Raw genomic sequence first — 22,294 nt, forward strand, 5'->3', positions numbered from 1 at the left:
TGCGAAAGTATTTGCGAACTTTTGCCACATTTCAGGCTTCAAACATAAAGATATAAAACTGTATTTTTTTTGTGAAGAATCAACAAGTGGGACACAATCATGAAGTGGAACGACATTTATTGGATATTTCAAACTTTTTTAACAAATCAAAAACTGAAAAATTGGGCGTGCAAAATGATTCAGCCCCCTTAAGTTAATACTTTGTAGCGCCACCTTTTGCTGCGATTACAGCTGTAAGTCGCTTGGGGTATGTCTATCAGTTTTGCACATCGAGAGACTGACATTTTTTCCCATTCCTCCTTGCAAAACAGCTCGAGCTCAGTGAGGTTGGCTGGAGAGAATTTGTGAACAGCAGTTTTTAGTTCTTTCCACAGATTCTCGATTGGATTCAGGTCTGGACTTTGACTTGGCCATTCTAACACCTGGATATGTTTATTTTTGAACCACTCCATTGTAGATTTTGCTTTATGTTTTGGATCATTGTCTTGTTGGAAGACAAATCTCCGTCCCAGTCTCAGGTCTTTTGCAGACTCCATCAGGTTTTCTTCCAGAATGGTCCTGTATTTGGCTCCATCCATCTTCCCATCAATTTGAACCATCTTCCCTGTCCCTGCTGAAGAAAAGCAGGCCCAAACCATGATGCTGCCATCACCATGTTTGACAGTGGGGATGGTGTGTTCAGCGTGATGAGCTGTGTTGCTTTTACGCCAAACATAACGTTTTGCATTGTTGCCAAAAAGTTCAATTTTGGTTTCATCTGACCAGAGCACCTTCTTCCACATGTTTGGTGTGTCTCCCAGGTGGCTTGTGGCAAACTTTAAACAACACTTTTTATGGATATCTTTACGAAATGGCTTTCTTCTTGCCACTCTTCCATAAAGGCCAGATTTGTGCAATATACGACTGATTGTTGTCCTATGGACTGAGTCTCCCACCTCAGCTGTAGATCTCTGCAGTTCATCCAGAGTGATCATGGGCCTCTTGGCTGCATCTCTGATCAGTCTTCTCCTTGTATGAGCTGAAAGTTTAGAGGGATGGCCAGGTCTTGGTAGATTTGCAGTGGTCTGATACTCCTTCCATTTCAATATTATCGCTTGCACAGTGCTCCTTGGGATGTTTAAAGCTTGGGAAATATTTTTGTATCCAAATCCGGCTTTAAACTTCTTCACAACAGTATCTCGGACCTGCCTGGTGTGTTCCTTGTTCTTCATGATGCTCTCTGCGCTTTTAACGGACCTCTGAGACTATCACAGTGCAGGTGCATTTATACGGAGACTTGATTACACACAGGTGGATTGTATTTATCATCATTAGTCATTTAGGTCAACATTGGATCATTCAGAGATCCTCACTGAACTTCTGGAGAGAGTTTGCTGCACTGAAAGTAAAGGGGCTGAATAATTTTGCACGCCCAATTTTTCAGTTTTTGAATTGTTAAAAAAGTTTGAAATATCCAATAAATGTCGTTCCACTTCATAATTGTGTCCCACTTGTTGTTGATTCTTCACAAAAAATACAGTTTTATATCTTTATGTTTGAAGCCTGAAATGTGGCAAAAGGTCGCAAAGTTCAAGGGGGCCGAATACTTTCGCAAGGCACTGTATACCTGCTGGAACGTGTGCTACGGGTGGGTGTTGTTATCATGACGAGTGAACTGAGATAAGGCAGAGCTTTACCTAGCATAGACTTATAGATGACCTGGAGCCAGTGGGTTTGGCGACGAATATGTAGCGAGAGCCAGCCGACTAGAGCATACATTTCGCAGTGGTGGGTGGTATAAAGTGATTTGGTAACGAAACGGATGGCACTGTAATAGACTGCATCCAGTTTGCTGAGTAGAGTATTGGAAACTATTTTGTAGATGACATCGCCAAAGTCGAGGATCAATAGGATCGTCATTTTTACAAGGGTAAGTTTGGTGGCGTGAGTGAAGGATGCTTTGTTGCGAAATAGAAAGCCGATTCTAGATTTGATTTTGGATTGGAGATGTTCGTTATGAGTCTGGAAGGAGAGTTTACAGTCTAGCCAGACACCTAGGTATTTATAGTTGTCCACATATTCTAGGTTGGAACCGTCCAGGGTGGTGATGCTAGTCGGGCGGGCGGCAGCGAACAGTTGAAAAGCATGCATTTGGTTTTACTAGCGTTTAAGAGCAGTTGGAGGCCACGTAAGGAGTGTTGTATGGCATTGAAGCTCGTTTGGAGGTTAGTTAGTACAGTGTCCAAGGAAGGGCCAGAATTATACAGAATGGTGTCGTCTGCATAGAGGTGGATCAGGGAATTGCCCGCAGCAAGAGCGACATCATTGATACAGTGCCTTGCGAAAGTATTCGGCCCCCTTGAACTTTGCGACCTTTTGCCACATTTCAGGCTTCAAACATAAAGATATAAAACTGTATTTTTTTGTGAAGAATCAACAACAAGTGGGACACAATCATGAAGTGGAACGACATTTATTGGATATTTCAAACTTTTTTAACAAATCAAAAACTGAAAAATTGGGCGTGCAAAATTATTCAGCCCCTTTACTTTCAGTGCAGCAAACTCTCTCCAGAAGTTCAGTGAGGATCTCTGAATGATCCAATGTTGACCTAATGATGATAAATACAATCCACCTGTGTGTAATCAAGTCTCCGTATAAATGCACCTGCACTGTGATAGTCTCAGAGGTCCGTTAAAAGCGCAGAGAGCATCATGAAGAACAAGGAACACACCAGGCAGGTCCGAGATACTGTTGTGAAGAAGTTTAAAGCCGGATTTGGATACAAAAATATTTCCCAAGCTTTAAACATCCCAAGGAGCACTGTGCAAGCGATAATATTGAAATGGAAGGAGTATCAGACCACTGCAAATCTACCAAGACCTGGCCGTCCCTCTAAACTTTCAGCTCATACAAGGAGAAGACTGATCAGAGATGCAGCCAAGAGGCCCATGATCACTCTGGATGAACTGCAGAGATCTACAGCTGAGGTGGGAGACTCTGTCCATAGGACAACAATCAGTCGTATATTGCACAAATCTGGCCTTTATGGAAGAGTGGCAAGAAGAAAGCCATTTCTTAAAGATATCCATAAAAAGTGTTGTTTAAAGTTTGCCACAAGCCACCTGGGAGACACACCAAACATGTGGAAGAAGGTGCTCTGGTCAGATGAAACCAAAATTGAACTTTTTGGCAACAATGCAAAACGTTATGTTTGGCGTAAAAGCAACACAGCTGAACACACCATCCCCACTGTCAAACATGGTGGTGGCAGCATCATGGTTTGGGCCTGCTTTTCTTCAGCAGGGACAGGGAAGATGGTTCAAATTGATGGGAAGATGGATGGAGCCAAATACAGGACCATTCTGGAAGAAAACCTGATGGAGTCTGCAAAAGACCTGAGACTGGGACGGAGATTTGTCTTCCAACAAGACAATGATCCAAAACATAAAGCAAAATCTACAATGGAGTGGTTCAAAAATAAACATATCCAGGTGTTAGAATGGCCAAGTCAAAGTCCAGACCTGAATCCAATCGAGAATCTGTGGAAAGAACTAAAAACTGCTGTTCACAAATTCTCTCCAGCCAACCTCACTGAGCTCGAGCTGTTTTGCAAGGAGGAATGGGAAAAAATTTCAGTCTCTCGATGTGCAAAACTGATAGAGACATACCCCAAGCGACTTACAGCTGTAATCGCAGCAAAAGGTGGCGCTACAAAGTATTAACTTAAGGGGGCTGAATAATTTTGCACGCCCAATTTTTCAGTTTTTGATTTGTTAAAAAAGTTTGAAATATCCAATAAATGTCGTTCCACTTCATGATTGTGTCCCACTTGTTGTTGATTCTTCACAAAAAAATACAGTTTTATATCTTTATGTTTGAAGCCTGAAATGTGGCAAAAGGTCGCAAAGTTCAAGGGGGCCGAATACTTTCGCAAGGCACTGTATATACAGAGAAAAGAGTCAGCCCGAGAATTTAACCCTGTGGTACCCCGATAGAGACTGCCAGAGGTCCGGACAACATGCCCTCCGATTTGACACACTGAAGTCTGTCTGCAAAGTAGTGGGTGAACCAGGCGAGGCAGTCATTTGAGAAACCAAGGCTATTGAGTCTGCCGATAAGAATACGGTGATTGACAGAGTCGAAAGCCTTTGCCAGGTCGATGAAGACGACTGCACAGTACAGTCTTTTATCGATGTCGGTTATGATATCGTTTAGTACCTTGAGCGTGGCTGAGGTGCACCCGTGACCGGCTCAGAAACCAGATTGCACAGCGGAGAAGGTACGGTGGGATTCGAAATGGTCAGTGATCTGTTTATTAACTTGGCTTTCGAAGCCTTTAGATAGGCAGGGCAGGATGGATATAGGTCTGTAACAGTTTGGTATCATCATATCGCTGTCAATACCCTTAAAGTGAACTGGTAAAATGGACTCTCGCCCACTGCGTGGGCTGCACTTTCATAGTACATTTCTATCATCAATAACGAAGACTTACCATCCAACTCCTCAGGCATCAGCTCCCTATCCTGCAGTAAACAGATAGAGAATGGAGATTAAGAGAGAGTGCGAGTGTGTTCTGTAAATCTCTGCTCCATTAAAGCAGAGTACTCCCTTGAGAAATACACCCCACTTTAATCTATTTTTTTTAATAGCGTATTAAGGTAACATGCATATCATATCAACCACCGCCGCGTGCCTGACAGAGACCCTAATGGGATTACTCCACGACATGCCTTTCTAATCTGAGCAATGACATACACACACAGTATGTGCAAGAATACACTCATGCTCACGCTCACACACACACGCTCACACACACACACACGCTCACACACACACGCTCACACACACACACACACACACACACAAAGTGCAAAATGCTCTCTCTCTCGTTCCCCCTCTCTCTCGCCCCCCCTCTCTCTCTCTCTCTCTCTCTCTCTCTCGTCCCCCCCCCCCTCTCTCTCTCTCTCTCTCTCTCTCTTTCTCATCCCCCCCTTCTCTCTCTCTCGACCCCCCTCTCTCTCTCATTCCCCCCCTTCCCCCCTCTCTCGTTCTCTCTCTCTCTCTCTCTCTCTCTCTCTCTCTCTCTCTCTCTCTCTCTCTCTCTCTCTCTCTCTCTCTCCCACACACACACACACTGCCTATGCACCTACATAGACTAATTATTAACACATGATATCACTCTCATATCACTTGCCATCTCAGGTCGTTAATATACACATACATCAATTAATACCACCCTTTACTCGAGATAAGAGACAAGAAGTCAACTCTGACGCCACACCAGTGTTTCCCCTATATTCATTTAGCAGCGGTGCACCGGCACTACTAAATCGTGGCCTTCACTGAAAACATACAGTGGGATCCGAGATGATTAGAAATAGTGACTGTATAAAATACATTATGACAATACTAAGCTATACTAAGCTCTTATTATATGAATAAAAAAATATATAAATAATATAATTTTATACTAGTAGAATTTGTTCAGAGAAAGATTTTGTCAATTATTGACACCCCTAAAGATTATTCTTATAAATAAAGTAGTCAAAAGTTGAGTATTTGGTCCCATATTTCTAGCACTCAATGACTCCATCAAGCTTGTGACTCAACAAACATGGATGCTCGTTGGTTACAAGATCATGCCCTCAAGACATGCTAACCTCTCCCCATTACCAATAACATGGAAGGTTACCTGTCTTGGGGGTTTGATCTTTGACCCTCTGTAATTTTCTCACTCATCATTATTCACGATTCTTTCAGGATTATCCGTAATCATGGTAGCGTCCACATTCATGTAGAAGTGTTTAGAAACATATTATATTCTCTTTTTTTTTACAATAAAAGTGACTCCGAAATGACAGAATACGTTATTTACCATTCATTTCTATTGGCTACAGGATTATCTGAAACACAACCTAAACGAACTGCAAATGCATCCAACAAGTTTATAGAGTCACAACTTGATGTAGTCATTGCGTGCTAGGAATACGGGACCAAATACTCAACTTTTGACGACTTTCTTTCATAAGAATTAGAATCCTTTGTACCCTTACCTTTTTGAGAATAAGATGTACTATTTTGAGCATACAATAAATATACTGTAGCTCAGTATTTGAAGTATTTTATACAGTCATTATTGTTCATCTTTATCAAGGGTATCAATCATTTCAGACTCCAGAGCTTAGTGAATGTCTGCGTCCCTTTAGCCCAATTTGCTGCCTGAAAATGACATCTAAAAAGGCACTGCGTTGGATTCCCCATCATTTTCCAAATTAAGTAAAAAAATGAAGAAAATGTGTTGGCAACATATGTCTTCACACCCCAGAGTTAATACTTAGTGGAAGAACCTTTGGCTGCCATTACAGCTGTGAATCATTTTGAATAAGATTAGACTTTCTACAACTCTTAGGGAAACATACTGTACTGGATTTGTCCAAATTACACTCAGTCAATTTGGTTAGGAATCATTGATAGATAGCAATATTTCAACATTGACTGATTTTGAAGCAATTTTAAGTCAGATGATCATCCAGGTGCTTCTTCGCAAACTTGAGTCAACTTTTTGGATGAGATTGGTCTCTTTACGGCTGGCGAAATCTATTCTGTGGAGCGATGATTCACGCTTTACCAACTAGCAGTCAGACGGACGAATCTGGGTTTGGCGGATGCCAACGTTAGTTACGTTGGTTCCAGTGAAGGGAAATCTCAATGCTACAGCATACAATGACAGTCTAGACAATTCTGTACTTCCATCGTTGTGGCAACAGTTTGGGGAAGGCCCTTTCCTGTTTCAGCATGACAATAACCCATGCACAAAGCGAGGTCCATACATAAATGGTTTGTCAAAATCAATTTGGAAGAACTTGACTGGCCTACACAGAAACCTGACTTCAACCCCATTGAACACCTTTGGTCAGGTCAGAGTCAACCTCTAAAATGCTCTGTGGCTGAATGGAAGCAAGTCCCCGCAGCAATGTTCCAACATCTAGTGGAAAGCCTTCCCAGAAGAGTGGAGGCTGTTATAGCAACAATGGGGGGACCAACTCCATATTAATGCACAGCTATTTTCAGATCTCGAGATCAGGTTTAAGTCCGGTCTCGAGATGTTCAATCGGGTTTAAGTCCGGGGTCTGGCTGGGCCATTCAAGGACATTCAGAGACTTGTCCCTAAGCTACTCTTGCGTTTTCTTGGCTGTGTACTGAGGGTCGTTGTACTATTGGATGGTGAACCTTCGACCCAGTCGGAGGTCCTGAGCGCTCTGGAGCAAGTTTTCATCAAGGATCTCTCTCGATTTTGCTACGTTCATCTTTCCCTCAATCCTGACTAGTCTCCCAGTCCCTGCTGGTGAAAAACATACCCACAACATGATGCTGCCACCACCATGTTTCACCGTAGGGATGGTGTCAGGTGTCCTCCAGACGTGATGCTTGGTATTCAGACCAAAGAGTTCAATCTTGGTTTCTTCAGACCAGAGAATCTTGTTTTTCATGGTCTGAGAGTCCTTTAGGTGCCTTTTGGCAAACTCCAAGCGGGCTGTCATGTGCCCTTTACTGAGGAGTGGCTGCTGTCTGGCCACTTTACCATAAAGGTGTAATTGGCAGAGTGCTGCAGCGATGGTTGACCTTTTGGAGGTTCTCCCATCTCCACAGAAGAACTCTGGAGCTCTGTCAGAGTGACCATTGGGTTATTGGTCACCTCCCTGACCAAGACTCTTCTCCCCCGATTGCTCAGTTTGGCCAGGCAGCCAGCTCCAGGAAGAGTCTAGGTTGTTCTAAACTTCTTACATTTAAGAATGATGAAGGCCACTGTGTGTTTTGGTAACCTTCCACAGCTCTGTGCCTCGACACAATCCTGTCTTGGAGCTCTATGGACAATTCCTCCGACCTCATGGCTTGTTTTTTGCTCTGACATGCACTGTCAACTGTGGGACCTTATATAGACAGGTGTGTGCCTTTCCAAATCATGTCTAATCAATTGCATTTCCCACGGGTGGACTCCAATCAAGTTGTAGAAACATCTCATAGCATGATCAATGGAAACAGGATGCAACTGACCTCAATTTCAAGTCTCATAGCAAAAGGTCTGAACACTTATGTAAATAAGGTATTTCTGTTTTTTAAATTTGTAATACATTTGAAAATATGTCTAAAAATGTGTTTTCACTTCATCATTATGGGGTATTGTGTGTAGATTGATGAGTAAACAATGTATTGAATCCATTTTAGAATAAGGCTGTAACATAACAAAATGTTGAAACGGGAAGGGGTCTGAATACTTTCTGAATGCGCTGTATATATATGTATGCACCCTTAGCCATGACAGATATATTATGACTGTGGCTGGTGGTAAGGCCAGGCAAAGCTCAGAGCACGGGGACAATTCACAGTTCTCAGAAGACTAGGGGCAGAAACATGCTAAAGTCAATGAGTCTTACTGAACTCACAGATAGGCCTGTAGGCTAGATAGAAAACAACGGCATGCTAGATCCATCTGCGGATCCCACTGGAATGCAGATGGAATTATTGAGTAGAAAATTATATTTTGTGCTTCATGTCTTTCCATTTTTGTTGCAGTGACACAGGCTAGAAATGGCAACAAGTGAAGTTGAACTTCCTCAGCATATATAGGCTATTGTAGATCCAGTATAGAAAACGTAAGATGCTTATAACGTTGAATCTTTCTTCCACAAAGACAGGCCCCACAGGCTAGGAGAAACAGAAAGGCATATAGCATGCAAACAACACTGAATTTTGGTAGCATGAAGGCTAACTTGCATTGGAGCAGAATACAGATCAACCTGGTCTCAGAGCATTTCGTATTATTCTGTATGTTACATTTTGTATGGCATGTATTCATTTGTGGATGTCCATCACCCACTTCGCATGATATGGTATGAATTACAATTCGTATTATATGTTACAAAATTGCAAAGCATACAATATGTTACAAATTTGCAAAACTTCTAGCTAGGTGGCTAACGGTAGCTAGCTGGCTGATGTTAGGTATTCTAGAGGTTAGAGTTGTGGGTTAGGGTTAAGGTTAGGGTTAAGTTTAGGAGTTAGGTTAAACGGTTAGGGGAAGGGTAGCAAAAAAGTAGTAAGTAATTGAAAAGTTGCTAATTAGCTCAAATACAAAAGTTGTCCATGATGAGATTCGAACTCGCAACCTTTGCGTTGCTAGACGTTCATGTTATATGCCCATATATCCACCCGAGTTTAGTTTTTGCCTTAAGCAACCATCTGTCTTATGTAACCACACCAAACGTGAAAAACAAACGCATATGAATATCCCAGATTTACATTTACTATGTTATGTCTAGTCTATGAGACCAGGCTGTACAGACAGCCTACAGGTAGCTCAAAAGACACATACGGGACATGTTAGCCACATTTAAGTATGCTGTCATACATATCAATGACGTACATGAATGGCACATTTCAACAAGGATAATTGTGCAAATGGCTAGCAACTCTGCCGCCTTATAAGAATTCGTATGTGTCTACATGAAGTTTTTCGTCAGAAAGATGTGCGCAATGGACATTACAGTAAGGATGATGCTATAAAGTGGGATACAAGCATTACAAAACACAGGATGCTAAGGAAACAAGCTACAGTACACATGTGGATCACATTTCGGTAGACATATCAGGGTCAAGCTTAATGTTTGCAGGTCATGCCAAAGGTCAGCAGCAGACACAAACACAACGCATTCGCAGGTCTCCCTTGGGAAAGAGGTCCTCTGACCTCAATGGAACTTCCTGGTTAAGGTTCAATTTAAAAAAACAAACTCAGGCCAATAGGATGTTGTTCATCTAGGCTACTGTTAAAGGTCACTCTACAAATGTAATGCACCTGCAATATATAAACTCCCCAAAATTGTACTTTGATGACATACTTGGGTAGAAGCCTAGTCTTTGAACACACCATGTGACTATGCATAATTTGTTGTAAACGTTGAATGCCATCTTTGTTTTTTTTATTTCTAAAGAATAGAACAGCATCAACTAGCCAATGTAAAATAAATAACACCCTATCAAAATGGTCAGGCGTCGTAAAAGCAATATAATATCCAACGGTGTATAGACACGCTACGTGTAGAGGAGATTCTGGCGTACACAAGGACACATTTAGATGGCAAGGTCGGCACACATTCATTTGATTTATTCATCAAGAGAAGATTAGACAGTATGCCCAAAGTCAAGTTTCCAATCATCAGTCAATACACAGACCCATTAACAATTCATTCCAATCTACTTGCTTTCACATGGGTGGCTGAGCAAAATGTTTAAATAACCATTGGACATAATGAACACACAAAAGAGCAGACACGGACAGTCAGTGTACACACATGAAGAACGGGTACACACACGCGCACGCACGCACGCACGCACACACACACACACACACCTGCGCACACACACACATCTGCACACATACAATACACAAACAAATGTGCGTTAAAACTCACGTTAAGAAATTGGCGGCAAAAATGCCATACATTCTGCCTTACACATGTCTATATCTCTGTCTCACTGTCTAACATATTCATCTGAACTGTGTCTGTTTGTCTGTCTCTCTGTTCTCATTATGGCTAATGAAGGATGACAGTGAGCCTTGCTAACGGCGTTATTAATACTTGCGCCGAGGCAGGGATTAGAATGCTATGGGGTGGGGTAACCTCCTCTCACTGTGTGTGTTCAAGCACAGAAAAACCAAATACTCTATGGCAATGTCACTGCAAGGGCAGGGTGGGCCAAGGGAGGTACTTGGGCAGAGATACGGCTGCTAATTGGGGAAATTGGGTTGTGGTAGCCTGGATGTCAATCTGTTTGTGCTTTATCCAAACTGCTTAGTGCTCATCACGCTTTTGATTGTCATGTTTGTTTTTTTTATGACCGATTTTACCCACGATGTTCCTTGAGTTTCACGTTTTATTAGTTGTCAGTAGAGGATGCACATGGTATACGCCGTTCAACCAAATGCTTACTTGCAGGTTCCTTCTGGACAATGCAACAACAATACGAAATAATTCAAGATAAGAATACAAACATAAAGTAAATGGCTCAGTAGAATAGAACAACGATTTTATCACGAGTATAATACAGGAAGGCACAATTTATAATATTTACACGTGTATTGGGGAAGGGGTGATTGGGGGGCAATTGTTTCAATTGTGCAGTATTTAGCAATCAAAATAGGTCTGGTTGCATCCGTTTGATGTGTGTGTAGCACACATACCATCTACCCCATGGGAGTGAACAGCTCATGGCTGTGGGCCTTCCTCATGTGCCGTTTCGAGTAAATAACCTGGATGGTTGGGAGCACGGTCCCAGTGATGCACTGGGCTGTCTTCACCACATGCTGGAGGGCCTTGCGGTCGTGGACGGAGCAATTCTCATACCAGGCCGCGATGGAACCGGTCAGGACGCTCTCAATGGTGCAGTAGTAGTATTTGGAGAGGTCCCAGAGTGGCATGCTGAATTCCTTCAGCCGCCTTAGGAAAGAGAGACTCTATTGCGCCCTCTTGCCGAGTGGTAGTGTTGTTGGTCCATGTCAAGTCCTTGGTGATGTGGACACCGAGGAACTTCAAACAACAGTCCAGTTGATGTGGCTCTGTTTCCTGGAGTCAACAATCAACTCCTTTGTTTTGCTGATGTTGAGGGAGAGGTTGTTGTCCTGGCACCACAATGCCAGATCACTTACCTCCTCCGTACAGGCTGACTCGTCGTTGTTTGTTATCAGGCCTACAACCGTGGTGTCCTCAGCAAACTTGATGATGGAGTTTGTGTCGAGCAAAGCCACGCAATCGTGGGTGAACAGGAAGTACCGCAGAGGACTGAGGACACACCCCTGGGGGACCCCTATGTTAAGAGTCAGTATTGAGTAGGGGTTGTTGCCAATTTAGCTTAGGGTCGAGGGAAGGGAATTGAGATGTGAGAAATATGGTTGTTTTTCATTTTCAGTTGGTTTATGGATCTGTGTCCAGGTTGCTTTGCATCAAAACTGTAAATCACCCCAGAGGTCTAAAAAGGCGACAGTGTTACTGACCTGTCCAAAGAGAGTGTTGAGGTAGGACAGGTAGACAGCTGCTACAGAGCCCTGGCTGTGGCTCCTGCCGCTCTTGGAGCTGTTGCCATTTTCTCCTGCCTTGGGCTGGCGGAGCGCGGGGCGCCCAGGGGTCCCGTGTCCAGAGGAGGTGTTTGATGACGTGCTGTTAGGGGACGGAGAGAAGGAGAATAGGACAAAAGGGTCTGACTTCATCTTTGTCAACATTATCATCTTTGCCATTGTGTCATCACCGTTATCTTTGCGAGTGGGTCTCAATTACCTCGCTCTGGGTGAGGGCGCTCCTCCCTTTTTTGTCCCTTTCTGAGACATGCTGAGGGAGAGAGGGAGAGGGAGAGGGAGAGGGAAAGGTAAAGGGAGAGGGAGAGAGAGAGAGATATTCTTTAACCAGGAGCAACGCCTTTGCCAGGGTTGCAATCCGAGCCCTGCAGTCTTCAATATTTACATCAATGAATTGGCCACTATTCTAGAAAAATACTCAGCCCCTGGTTTTAGTCTCCACAATTCAGAGGTTAAATGCCTGCTCTTTGCAGATGACCTGTGCCTGCTGTCACCCATAGCACATGACCTACAGCAGAGCCTGGACCTGCTAGAGCAGTACTGCCAGACCTGGGCCCTGGCAGTAAAACCCCAAAAAGAAAAAATAATGATTTTCCAGAGAAGATCCAGACCTCGGGGAAGTACACAATATATTGAGTACTGCACACACTACAATACCTTAGGTTTAAAAGTAAGCTCATCTGAACACTTTCACGAGGCAGTGAATAAACGGAGAGAGAAAGCATGCAGGGCATTCTACACCATTTCAAAAACAAATTCAAATTGAAATACCTATTAAACAAATGTTAGGCGAAAACTAATTGAATGTGTCATTGAACCAATTGCACTTTATGGCAGCGAGGTGTGGGGTCCACCTGCAAAACAAGATTCCACCCAATGGGACAAACACCCCATTGAAACCCAGCATGCAGTGTTCTGTAAGATTCTCCTACATGTCCAGAGGAAAACTACAAACACTAATAATAAAAACTCAAAAAATACAATTTAAGTTCTGGAAACATCTAAAATATAGTCTAAAAATATAGTTACCAAGCCCTGCAATGCCAGCAAGGAAAAGAGCCCCCTCATCCAGCTGGTCCTGGGGCTGAGTTCACAAACCTGTTATACTAACACACTGAAGCCTCAGGACCAGAACATCCAATCAATCAGAATAAAACAAATTACAACACAGTCAAAACAAAACTAATTCACTTGTTGGGAAACATAAGCACAAGCACAAAGCAAAATGCAGTGCTATCTGGCCCTAAATCGACAGCACACCGTGGCAAACTATTTGACCGTGGTTACTGATCAGAAACTTAGAAAAAACATGACAAAGTACAGGCTCAGTGAGCACAGCCTTGCCATTGAGAAGGGTAGACACAGGAAAACCTGGCTCCCTGTAGAGGAAAGGCTGTGCAACCCCTGCACTACAGCAGAACACGAGACAGCGCTGCATTTCCTGACAAAAGGCCTCTCTGATGAGAATAGGCTACCTGTCCTGTTGGGGGAGGACGCAGAGAGCTGTGGGTTGGCAGCGCTATACATTGCTGCCTGCCATAAGATGAGGGACAGTGTCTGACAGACCAACCGACCTGCACATGTCCTTTATGCCATTGTTATTGTTCAACGTATGGTTATTTTGACCCTTGATTATTGTTGTTACTGTTGTCCCGTTGACAATCTCAATTATTATTATTTGAATTATGTTATTATTGTAAATCTCCAAAGTAAGCTTTGGCAATATGTACATTGCTACTTCAAGCCAATAAAGCAAATTGGAGAGAGAGAGAGAGATGCAGAAGAGAGAGAGAGAGATGCAGAAGCGAGAGAGAGAGATGCAGAAGAGAGAGAGAGAGAGATGCAGAAGAGAAAGAGCGAGATGCAGAAGAGAGAGAGAGAGATGCAGAAGAGAGAGAGAGATGCAGAAGAGAGAGGAGAGAGAGAGAGAGAGATAGATATGCAGAAGAGAGAGAGAGATGCAGAAGAGAGAGAGAGATGCAGAAGAGAGAGAGAGATGCAGAAGAGAGAGGAGAGAGAGAGAGAGAGAGAGAGAGAGAGATATGCAGAAGAGAGAGAGAGAGATGCAGAAGAGAGAGAGAGAGAGAGATGCAGAAGAGAAAGCGTGAGGGAGGTAGAGAGCGAGAGGAAGACAGATAGACTTATGGCTGCACGTTTGAGTGACAGATTAATGCCTTGTCATCGCAGTGTGTTGTCAGAACTAGGGCCCAGGATGAAGGGCTGCCTCTCAGACAGTTGGCACTGACACGTCAAACAGAACACCTTCACACCCCCCCGACCATCTCAGATGCTCATAAAGTTGTGCCTTTAATGCCCCTCGTTTGAACATGCGTTGTACGGATGTTGAAGACATGTGATGTGCAGAGACACACGCCAACAAGGCAGTGTTAGTCTGCCTTCTCCTGCCCAGGTACCACAGATCGTAATGAGATGAGACAAGCAGAACAGGTAGGCCCTATAAATTACAATTAACCACCTAATGTGCCCCTCCGCGCAAACCAGAACCCCCTTTTCAGTCCGGCAATATTACAGGAGAGAGATTGTCTCCTTCGAAAGCAGCAATGCGAGCAGCACGCAGGTGATGTGTACTGATTACAACTCTCGGAGCATGCTGTCTCCACCAGAAAGGAAGAGACGAGGCGAGAGGATTTACTCCGCCCCAAAATCAGTCCACGTGAGATAAGCCATTTTCGTATGGAGGTCGGTGAGCAAGTACGTGAGGCTTATTTGATCGAATAGAAGTTTCTAATTATTTTGTCTGTTACAAATGTACTGATATAAGTGGATGCATTCCTGCAACTTTGAGAAAAACGACTTTGTTGCGCCCGTTGTTTACACGCGTATCTGCCCTCTCATTGGATAGAATGGTCCCACCTGATCGCGCCTGCCTTCGATCATTAAGGACATGTATTTCCATTGTTAGAGCAGTCACTCGGCTATCTTTATTATAGATCATCTTTGGTCTTCCTACTAACTCATCGAGCTCTCTGGGTGTTTCACCCATCTAGCCTATCTTAACAGTTGTTCCTCTCTCACAGCTGGTTCAGGGAATGACTGAAAACAACTGGAAATAGGAATGTGTGAGCAGTTGGCTGGTACTTGGTAGTTAGTGCCATATTGTCTGTATAATTGCTCGAAATCACAGTAGGCCGGGGGCACCTTAATTGGGGAGGATGAGCTCATGGTAATGGCTGGAGTGGAATCAGTGGAATGGTATCAAATACATCAAACACATAGTTTGATACCATTCCATTCGCTCCGTTCTAGCCATTATTATGAGCCGTTCTCCCCTCACCAGCCTCCACTGTACAAAGTGGATTCCAAGATAATGAAGGGCTTGCGCGCACACCCACAGCTAAATTGATACAATTTCCATGGTGGCGCATTCATAGTTAACAATAGGCCTAACTGGTGTTTGCCTCAAGAACAGCTTTCCTCCTGAATGAGCAAAGTACCCATCAGGGTAAACAAACAAACACACGCGTGCACGTTCGTACACACGCACGCACACATACAGACACACGCACACTTCTGCATGAGCCATTAGAGACAGCATGAGCTGCTCCCTAAGTGGCCAATCGCTGTCAATCACCAAGTCGACACAAGCAATTTCAGATCCTAATCACGCTAATTGAAATGACGAACCGGAGGACCAAAGGGGGGGGGGGGCGGAGTTAAAGCAGAGGTAATGCGGATGATGTCACAGACCGGCTGTGATCTAGAACTGGTTAGCTGAGGGTCTCATCCTTTGTCCTTTTTTTCCTCTTCAGTGTTTTTCCCTATTTAAAAAAAATGTCCTCCTGTTCCCTTGCTGTTCATCTGCATTCAAAAGAAGATCAATGCCCAGATGGCTCAGCTACTCTCTTCTCGTCCAATGTCTTTAAAAAAAAAACCCACGGTACAATAGGCCTGGCTGCCTCCTCCTCTTCCTATCGATCTCCACCACCGATTTTGTGTCAAGACTCAGAAATCAGACTCCCCTTCGTTACCGTTTAGGGAAGGGGGGGGAGCTGGGGGTCCAGAAGAGGAGAGGGAGATGGGTGGATTGTCTTGTTCCGCTGGCTGCCCCGTCATCCTCCTATCAATGGTTACATCTTGTCATTTCCACCCGTGCACCGCCGTCTCGCATCCCACACAATCAATCTACTGTGCGGGTTGTCATTTCAGTGCCTTCTGTCCTGGTATCTATCTGGCATCCTGTCTGTCCGTCAGTTCCTGTTTGTTACCACCGGTAATTGTCCTTTTCCATTCGGACTGTACACTTCGCACTGCCCAAACTCTCTGGGGAAATTCCAAAGAGGGCTACAACACATGACGTCCTATTGACGAACGGATAAATGTATCTATTGATGAGCCAATCGATTGAAGTAAACAAACACAAGCACAATTTGGCCAATGGTCAACAGCCCTTGACCTCCTCCCCATCCTCTATCCTCCTTACCTTCAATATGCAGCCAGAAGTAGAAAGGAAGAAAAAATAGAGAGAGTTTCCCCCCTTTTATCTGACAAGTCCAGGAGTTACCGTTTGGCGTGGACGTGTCGACTGATAGAAATTAGGAGTGTAAACCCCTCCAGCCACTCTACCTTCCCCCTCCTCTGCCTCGCCAGATTATACAATAAGACGGGTGATTATCCTGCTAAATATGTCTGGATTAGACTTCGAGATGCGTGACCGAGTCACTGTCTTGAGGACAGAGGCGTGAAATTACATTGTAGGGTAGTCGTGTTGTGCGTAAACAATGAAAACAGTTCAGTGTATCTTTGGGGGGGGGGGGGGGGGGGGCACCGGTTCACAAGCTGACATTTGTTCAGGTAGACCTTTGATGGACTTTAGCACTGAGCTTGTCCTTTTTTTGTTAACCCTCAGGTTACAAACATCGCAGTTACCTGGTTATTGTGGATGACTGTAATCGCTCCTCCAAACTCAACTCCTTTGCAACGTTCTACAGAGTTTCTACATCTGCATCGCTTGCTCTTTGGGGTTTTAGGCTGGTTTTCTGCACTTCGGGACACCTGCTGATGTTAAAAGGGCTTTATAAATACATTTCTTTGATTGATTCACCGAAGTGTCACTGTTCCAACTTTGTATTCCTTGCTACTCTGTCCGAAACGTAGTTGTCCTTGCTTCCTCACTGCTACAACTTTGTTTCCCTCATATTGATTGAGGGTACAATATGTCTTAAAAGAGCTTCCCAAAATGGTGGTCTGTGGACAGGTGATGGTCCTTGAGGTGCTACCTCGCATTTCTGGAAAATTGTAATACAGTAGGCTAGATGCATGGGAATCTAGGCTACCGAGCGAACCAACTAAACTGCGCTGTGGTGCAGAAAGGTATACATGATGTCAGTGCAAGTTTCCGTTTATGGAAGTCCTCGCTCAAATGACCCTTCGTCAATAGCGATAGCTGAGTATGCAGAATGTCAGACCTCTCTTCTTCTGGAAAATTGCGTTAGCCTACTGGTGGGCTGCCAAACGTGTTTGTTCGTCTTACTGTGCAGTCGGCGAGGGGGAAACGTTTTGGAACCACCTCTCTATCCTACCTTTTCTACTGCACTGTCGTCCTGCACTGTCGTCCTATACCGCCCTCTCTTGCCAAGCACTGGCGCAGTAAGGCAGCTCTTTGGAGGTGCACTGTTTCCCAATGCTATTCGAAACCTTGCCACGCTCAGATATGCTTAGTCCGGCCAAACAAAGCCCTTATTTAGCATTCTGCCTGTTTGAAAAGCGAGTAAACACCCTCCTTTCCACCTGAAAAAGAAATGGGGTAGCAACAATGTTGTCACATTACACGCATCAGTCAGCTCCCGGTGGACTGTGTACCTTGGCACTGAAATGTTTACTAAAGTGGAAATTCGCTATTGCAGCTCACTGCCTCGCTCTTGCCTCAAGGCTGTGGTGCAAAAACAGGCCAAGCCCAGTTCGTGTTGCCTTTTCAAGAGGTCGTTGTGCCTCGTATAGTGTTTGAGTGCTTTTCAAGTGGAAATAGGGATTATCTGCGGAGAGAAATGCCTTCGCAAGTAAGAAGACGGGGCTCAAACTGATGTTGTGTGTATGGGTGTTTGTAGTTACAGATTTGTGTTTGCGTCGATGAGGTGCTTTGCCTTCGGGAAGTGTGCTGGGTGGGTTGAGCATAATGAAGCGTCCCATTATTGGTGACTGATAATGCCATATCGAGAGCTAATTACCTGCAACGTTGCCTCATTAACCACAACAGGACGGCACCGCCGTCGGGTGTTGGCCACAACACCCAGCCACATCACACTGTCTCTTCATCTCCCCTCTCCTCCTTCCCCGTCCCTCCTCTCTTCTTCCTGCTCTCATCCCTCCATCTTTTTCGATGGCCTTGCCTTCATTTGCTTTCCTCTACCACTCCTTCCTGTCTTTCTCGCGGATCGTACTTCATTAAAAACCTTTGAACGTCGTATCTTGATGCTTTGTCTCGGCATTCCCTTCTTGATTCCTCCTCCTCCTTAATCTCTATCTCTCTCTTCTCCCACTTGTGGCTCAATATCAATGTCTGTCTGTCTGTCTCTTCCTTTCTAATACACTGTAGCTCTCTCTCTCCTACTGTCTCCCTCTTTCTCCATGTCCCCCTCTACGTCTTTCCGCAGTCACCTTCACACTCCATTCTGGAGCAGTTGGCTTCTCTCCCTTCATCCCGTTCTCCCTCCATACTGCACATGTCCACTGCCCTGCCTCTGGGCCATGCTTCCCCCCTGCGCTCTACTCGTTTATTTATGGAAATATGCTGATGGGGCTAACACAGGTTTAGAAAAAAATACACCAGATTACAAGGAAAAGAGAGAGGGAGAGAACAAGAGGGTGAGCGCGTGGAAGGCAAAAGATGGGTTGGGAAGGAAGAGCGAAAGAGAGCGTACTATTAATCATTGACCTGTCATTTATCCCAAAAAGCAAGCAACCATTCATCATGGACAGTGAAGAAACAAGAAAAAAAAAGAGTTGAAAGAGAGAGAGAGGAAAAAGTATAAAAGTGTGTCACGAGTTTGGCAGTACGTAATTGGGCCAGTTGCAAATAAAAGTGGCTGAGTTAGTGCTGAGTTTGACTTAGAGGTAGGCACCACATCATCCCCAGCATGAGACTAATTGAATGCCCGGAGAGATGAGGACAGAGAGATTCAAGGCGAACCCCAAACATCCCTTCCTCCCATGTGTGCCACACTCAGCTCTTCAAACCGATCCCTTACTACGGTAGGCCCACTGCATCACTCAGAATGGAATGCTAATCTTCTCCCTCCATAATACAACGTGGGACGGTAATGATAATGCCACCAAACTCCACAGGGATCTTTATCAAGGCTAAAGCTCCAGCAAACGAGAACAGTCACAAAAGTGAGAAAAAACAATGTATCATGTTTATTCTTAAATCCTCGGGGGAATGCGTCTGTCACTCTGTCACGAGGCGTTTTATTTCACCGTTGTTCCACACCACTGGCTCAGCTGTCACAAATGTAACAGAAACGGAAAACTTGCTTGATGAAAGAAAAAGTGAGAGAGAGAGAAAAAAGGGACATGTCTGGCCGTTCCTCTGCCAGTCAGAGTTAAGGACAATTCACTGGTCGGGTTAATAGAATCTGTCTCTGTCAGAGGAGGTGTGTGTAGAGGGGGTGGAGGGAGAGAGAGAGCGAGAGAGAGAGAGAGAGAGAGAGAGAGGGAAAAGATACGTGCCCAAGGGACTCAGTGAGAGGACACTGAGACATCGACTGAACACCACCACTCGCAAGGCGGCCAATGATCCTTCCCTTTAGGCTGAGCAGCAAAGTAGAACACAACACAGCAACAGAGAATACCTCAGACGCTGAGGTCCTGTCACCTTTACTCCCGCTCCCTCTCTCATCATCACGCACACCTGCCACTATCGTTACGCGCACCTGCGCCTCAAGACACTCACCTGGACTTCATTACCTTCCTGTCCTCAGGCGTTATTGACTATGTTTCTGTTTCATGTCTGTATGCTTTTCGATTTTCTTGTTTTGTACTCTGTTCTATTCATTGTTAAATTTGCATTCCCTGTACTTGCTTTCCCGACTACCAGCATAGACTTTACAGAATAACTTCTCACCAATAGGAAGCAACAAGGATTTTCTTTTTTTTTTTACTGGTGACTTCAGGTCCAAGTCCCGCTGCCGAAGCAACCGGGGTTGGCTCGGCAGGCTCCCATGCCTTGGCCGGCTAATCAGGCTCCCAGCATCAACTGGCTCTACAGGTTCCCGCGCCTCAGCTGGCTCTACAAGTTCCCGCGCCTCAGCCTGCTCTACAGGTCCCCACGGGTTTTATACTTTTAGTAGAAAACGGGGGTGTTCCATGACGCCGTGTAATGTCTGTGCTCACGGGGGCCACTGACTGATCGTAAGTTACTTTGAAAAACAAGTATCTTTTAGAAGACTAACATCACATTACATCTTTCCAAAAGTCTTCCTATACTCAATCATGTATTTTATACAACATTCAGATGCAAACCCCATCATTGAGAAGTGTATACAAACAAAGAAACAGTCATGTGTGTCTCCTGTCCTTCATGAGGTCACCAAATGAAACATACTCGATATGATTAAGTGTCCACGGACCACTCCAACTGGTTGGAATACAGAAATATTGTTACATTATTCAACCCTTTGAGGTTACCGTACTGCAAAGTCTTTCTCTGTGTTAAACAAAGTGATTCTCAACTTTCAGTTTGGCAGAGTGGAGAAAGCAGTTTCGGTATTTACGACCGAGAGAGAGAGAGAGAGGGGAGGCTATGATCCTCATTCAAAGGGGCATGACAGCCGGCTCTCCAGGTTCCCACGCCGAAAGCAGAAGTGACCGGCCCTCTCCTGGTCCTCGGGACTGTCCCTCTGGCCAGCGTCGTCCGGGAGCTGGAGCCGTACAACAGGTACTGCCACGTTTACTCCCATTCCCTCTCTAAGACGCTCAACGTCGCCTGTTGTCTCATCATTACGCACACCTGCCACCACCATTACGCGCACCTGCCCCTCATGACACTCACCTGGACTCCATCACTTTCTTGATTACCACCTCTGTATCTGTCACTCCAATTGGTTCTGTCCTCAGGGGTTATCGACGCCGTTTCTGTGTCATGTCTGTACCCTTTTCGTGTTTATTTTTTTGTACCATCTTCTATTTATTATTACACTTGCACTACCTGTACATGCTTCCCAACTCCCAGCGTACACGTTACAGGTCCAACATATTAGTAGACCTGCCATGAGATTCTCAGTGGTTGTAAACACAAAACAATAGAGCAATATTTCACACCTCTGGGTTTATAATCAGGTATCAAAGCAGTAGGCCTAACCTATATCATGTCCATCCCCATATTTCAAAAGTATTGATTCATTGTTACACAATTCAGCTGTAGTATACAGCACCTTCCAAATCCAAAAGACAAAGGGAAGAGAGATGATAAACTGAACTGAACAGAGACTGTTCAACCAGAGACTGCTCTCAACTAAGCTCAATTAACCTCAATCAGCCAGCAGAGTTACATTGAAACAATGCAGAGAAAAACAATGGGCTACAGCAAAACTCATAATTCAACTAAGCACCAGTTTGATGTTGTTGGCAAACCCCTGGGAGATGAAACCAATGTACTGTATTCACAGTACACTTAAAAATTCCACCACTTAAAAATTCCAAGCGCTGTATGACATCACCGGTCTGGCCGTGACGAATACGACAGGTGTAGTTGACCTTACAGTGAAATTCTTACTTACAAGCCACTAAACAACAATGCAGTTTAAAAAATATGAATAAGAAATTAAAATGAACAAGTAATTAAAGCGCAGCAGTATAATAACAATAGGGAGACTATATACGGGTGTACCGGGTCAATGTGCGGGGGCACCGGTTAATCGAGGTAATTGAGGTAATGTGCACATGTAGGTAGGGTTATTAAAGTGACTATGCACACATAATAACAGAGAGTAGCAGCGGCGTGTCATCGGCAAACCTAATGATAGTGTTGGAGTCGTGCCTGGCCGTGCAGTCATGAAGGACATGAGGTGCGACTCTCTCTATCCCAATTGTGAGATTCATGCGATTTCCCTCCCTCTGAGTCAAACAGGGAAACATTTGATTTCGACACTATGTAAAATGTAAATAGAGGTGAACTTTATCTCGCCGCTATGGTAATGTGGTGCTGAGAGGTTGGGAAAGCTCAGTGCT

General features: G+C 44.4%; 1 protein-coding gene across 4 annotated transcripts in view; it reads right to left on the bottom strand.

Moving 5' to 3' along the window:
* cabp4 (calcium binding protein 4) overlaps window positions 1-17,922 on the bottom strand; it is a 32,489-nt gene extending 14,567 nt beyond the window's left edge. The window contains exons 1-5 of one of the 4 annotated variants that reach the window (XM_036933456.2): window positions 17,650-17,922; window positions 16,997-17,125; window positions 12,312-12,362; window positions 12,032-12,194; window positions 4,475-4,505 (exon numbers count right to left, since the gene is read on the bottom strand). In XM_036933456.2, coding sequence (XP_036789351.2) covers window positions 4,475-4,505; window positions 12,032-12,194; window positions 12,312-12,361 — 244 coding nt within the window. In that variant the 5' untranslated portion in view covers window position 12,362; window positions 16,997-17,125; window positions 17,650-17,922. Of the gene's footprint in view, window positions 1-4,474; window positions 4,506-12,031; window positions 12,195-12,311; window positions 12,363-16,550; window positions 16,840-16,996 lie in introns of those variants that run through there. The other 3 variants (XM_036933460.2, XM_036933457.2, XM_036933458.2) reach the window with 3 other exon arrangements.
* Between the last annotated feature and the right edge of the window lie 4,372 nt (window positions 17,923-22,294).

This window comes from Oncorhynchus mykiss, chromosome 10 (genome assembly GCF_057628025.1).
Source record: "Oncorhynchus mykiss isolate SJ-2025 chromosome 10, ASM5762802v1, whole genome shotgun sequence".
Classification (NCBI taxonomy): domain Eukaryota; kingdom Metazoa; phylum Chordata; class Actinopteri; order Salmoniformes; family Salmonidae; genus Oncorhynchus; species Oncorhynchus mykiss.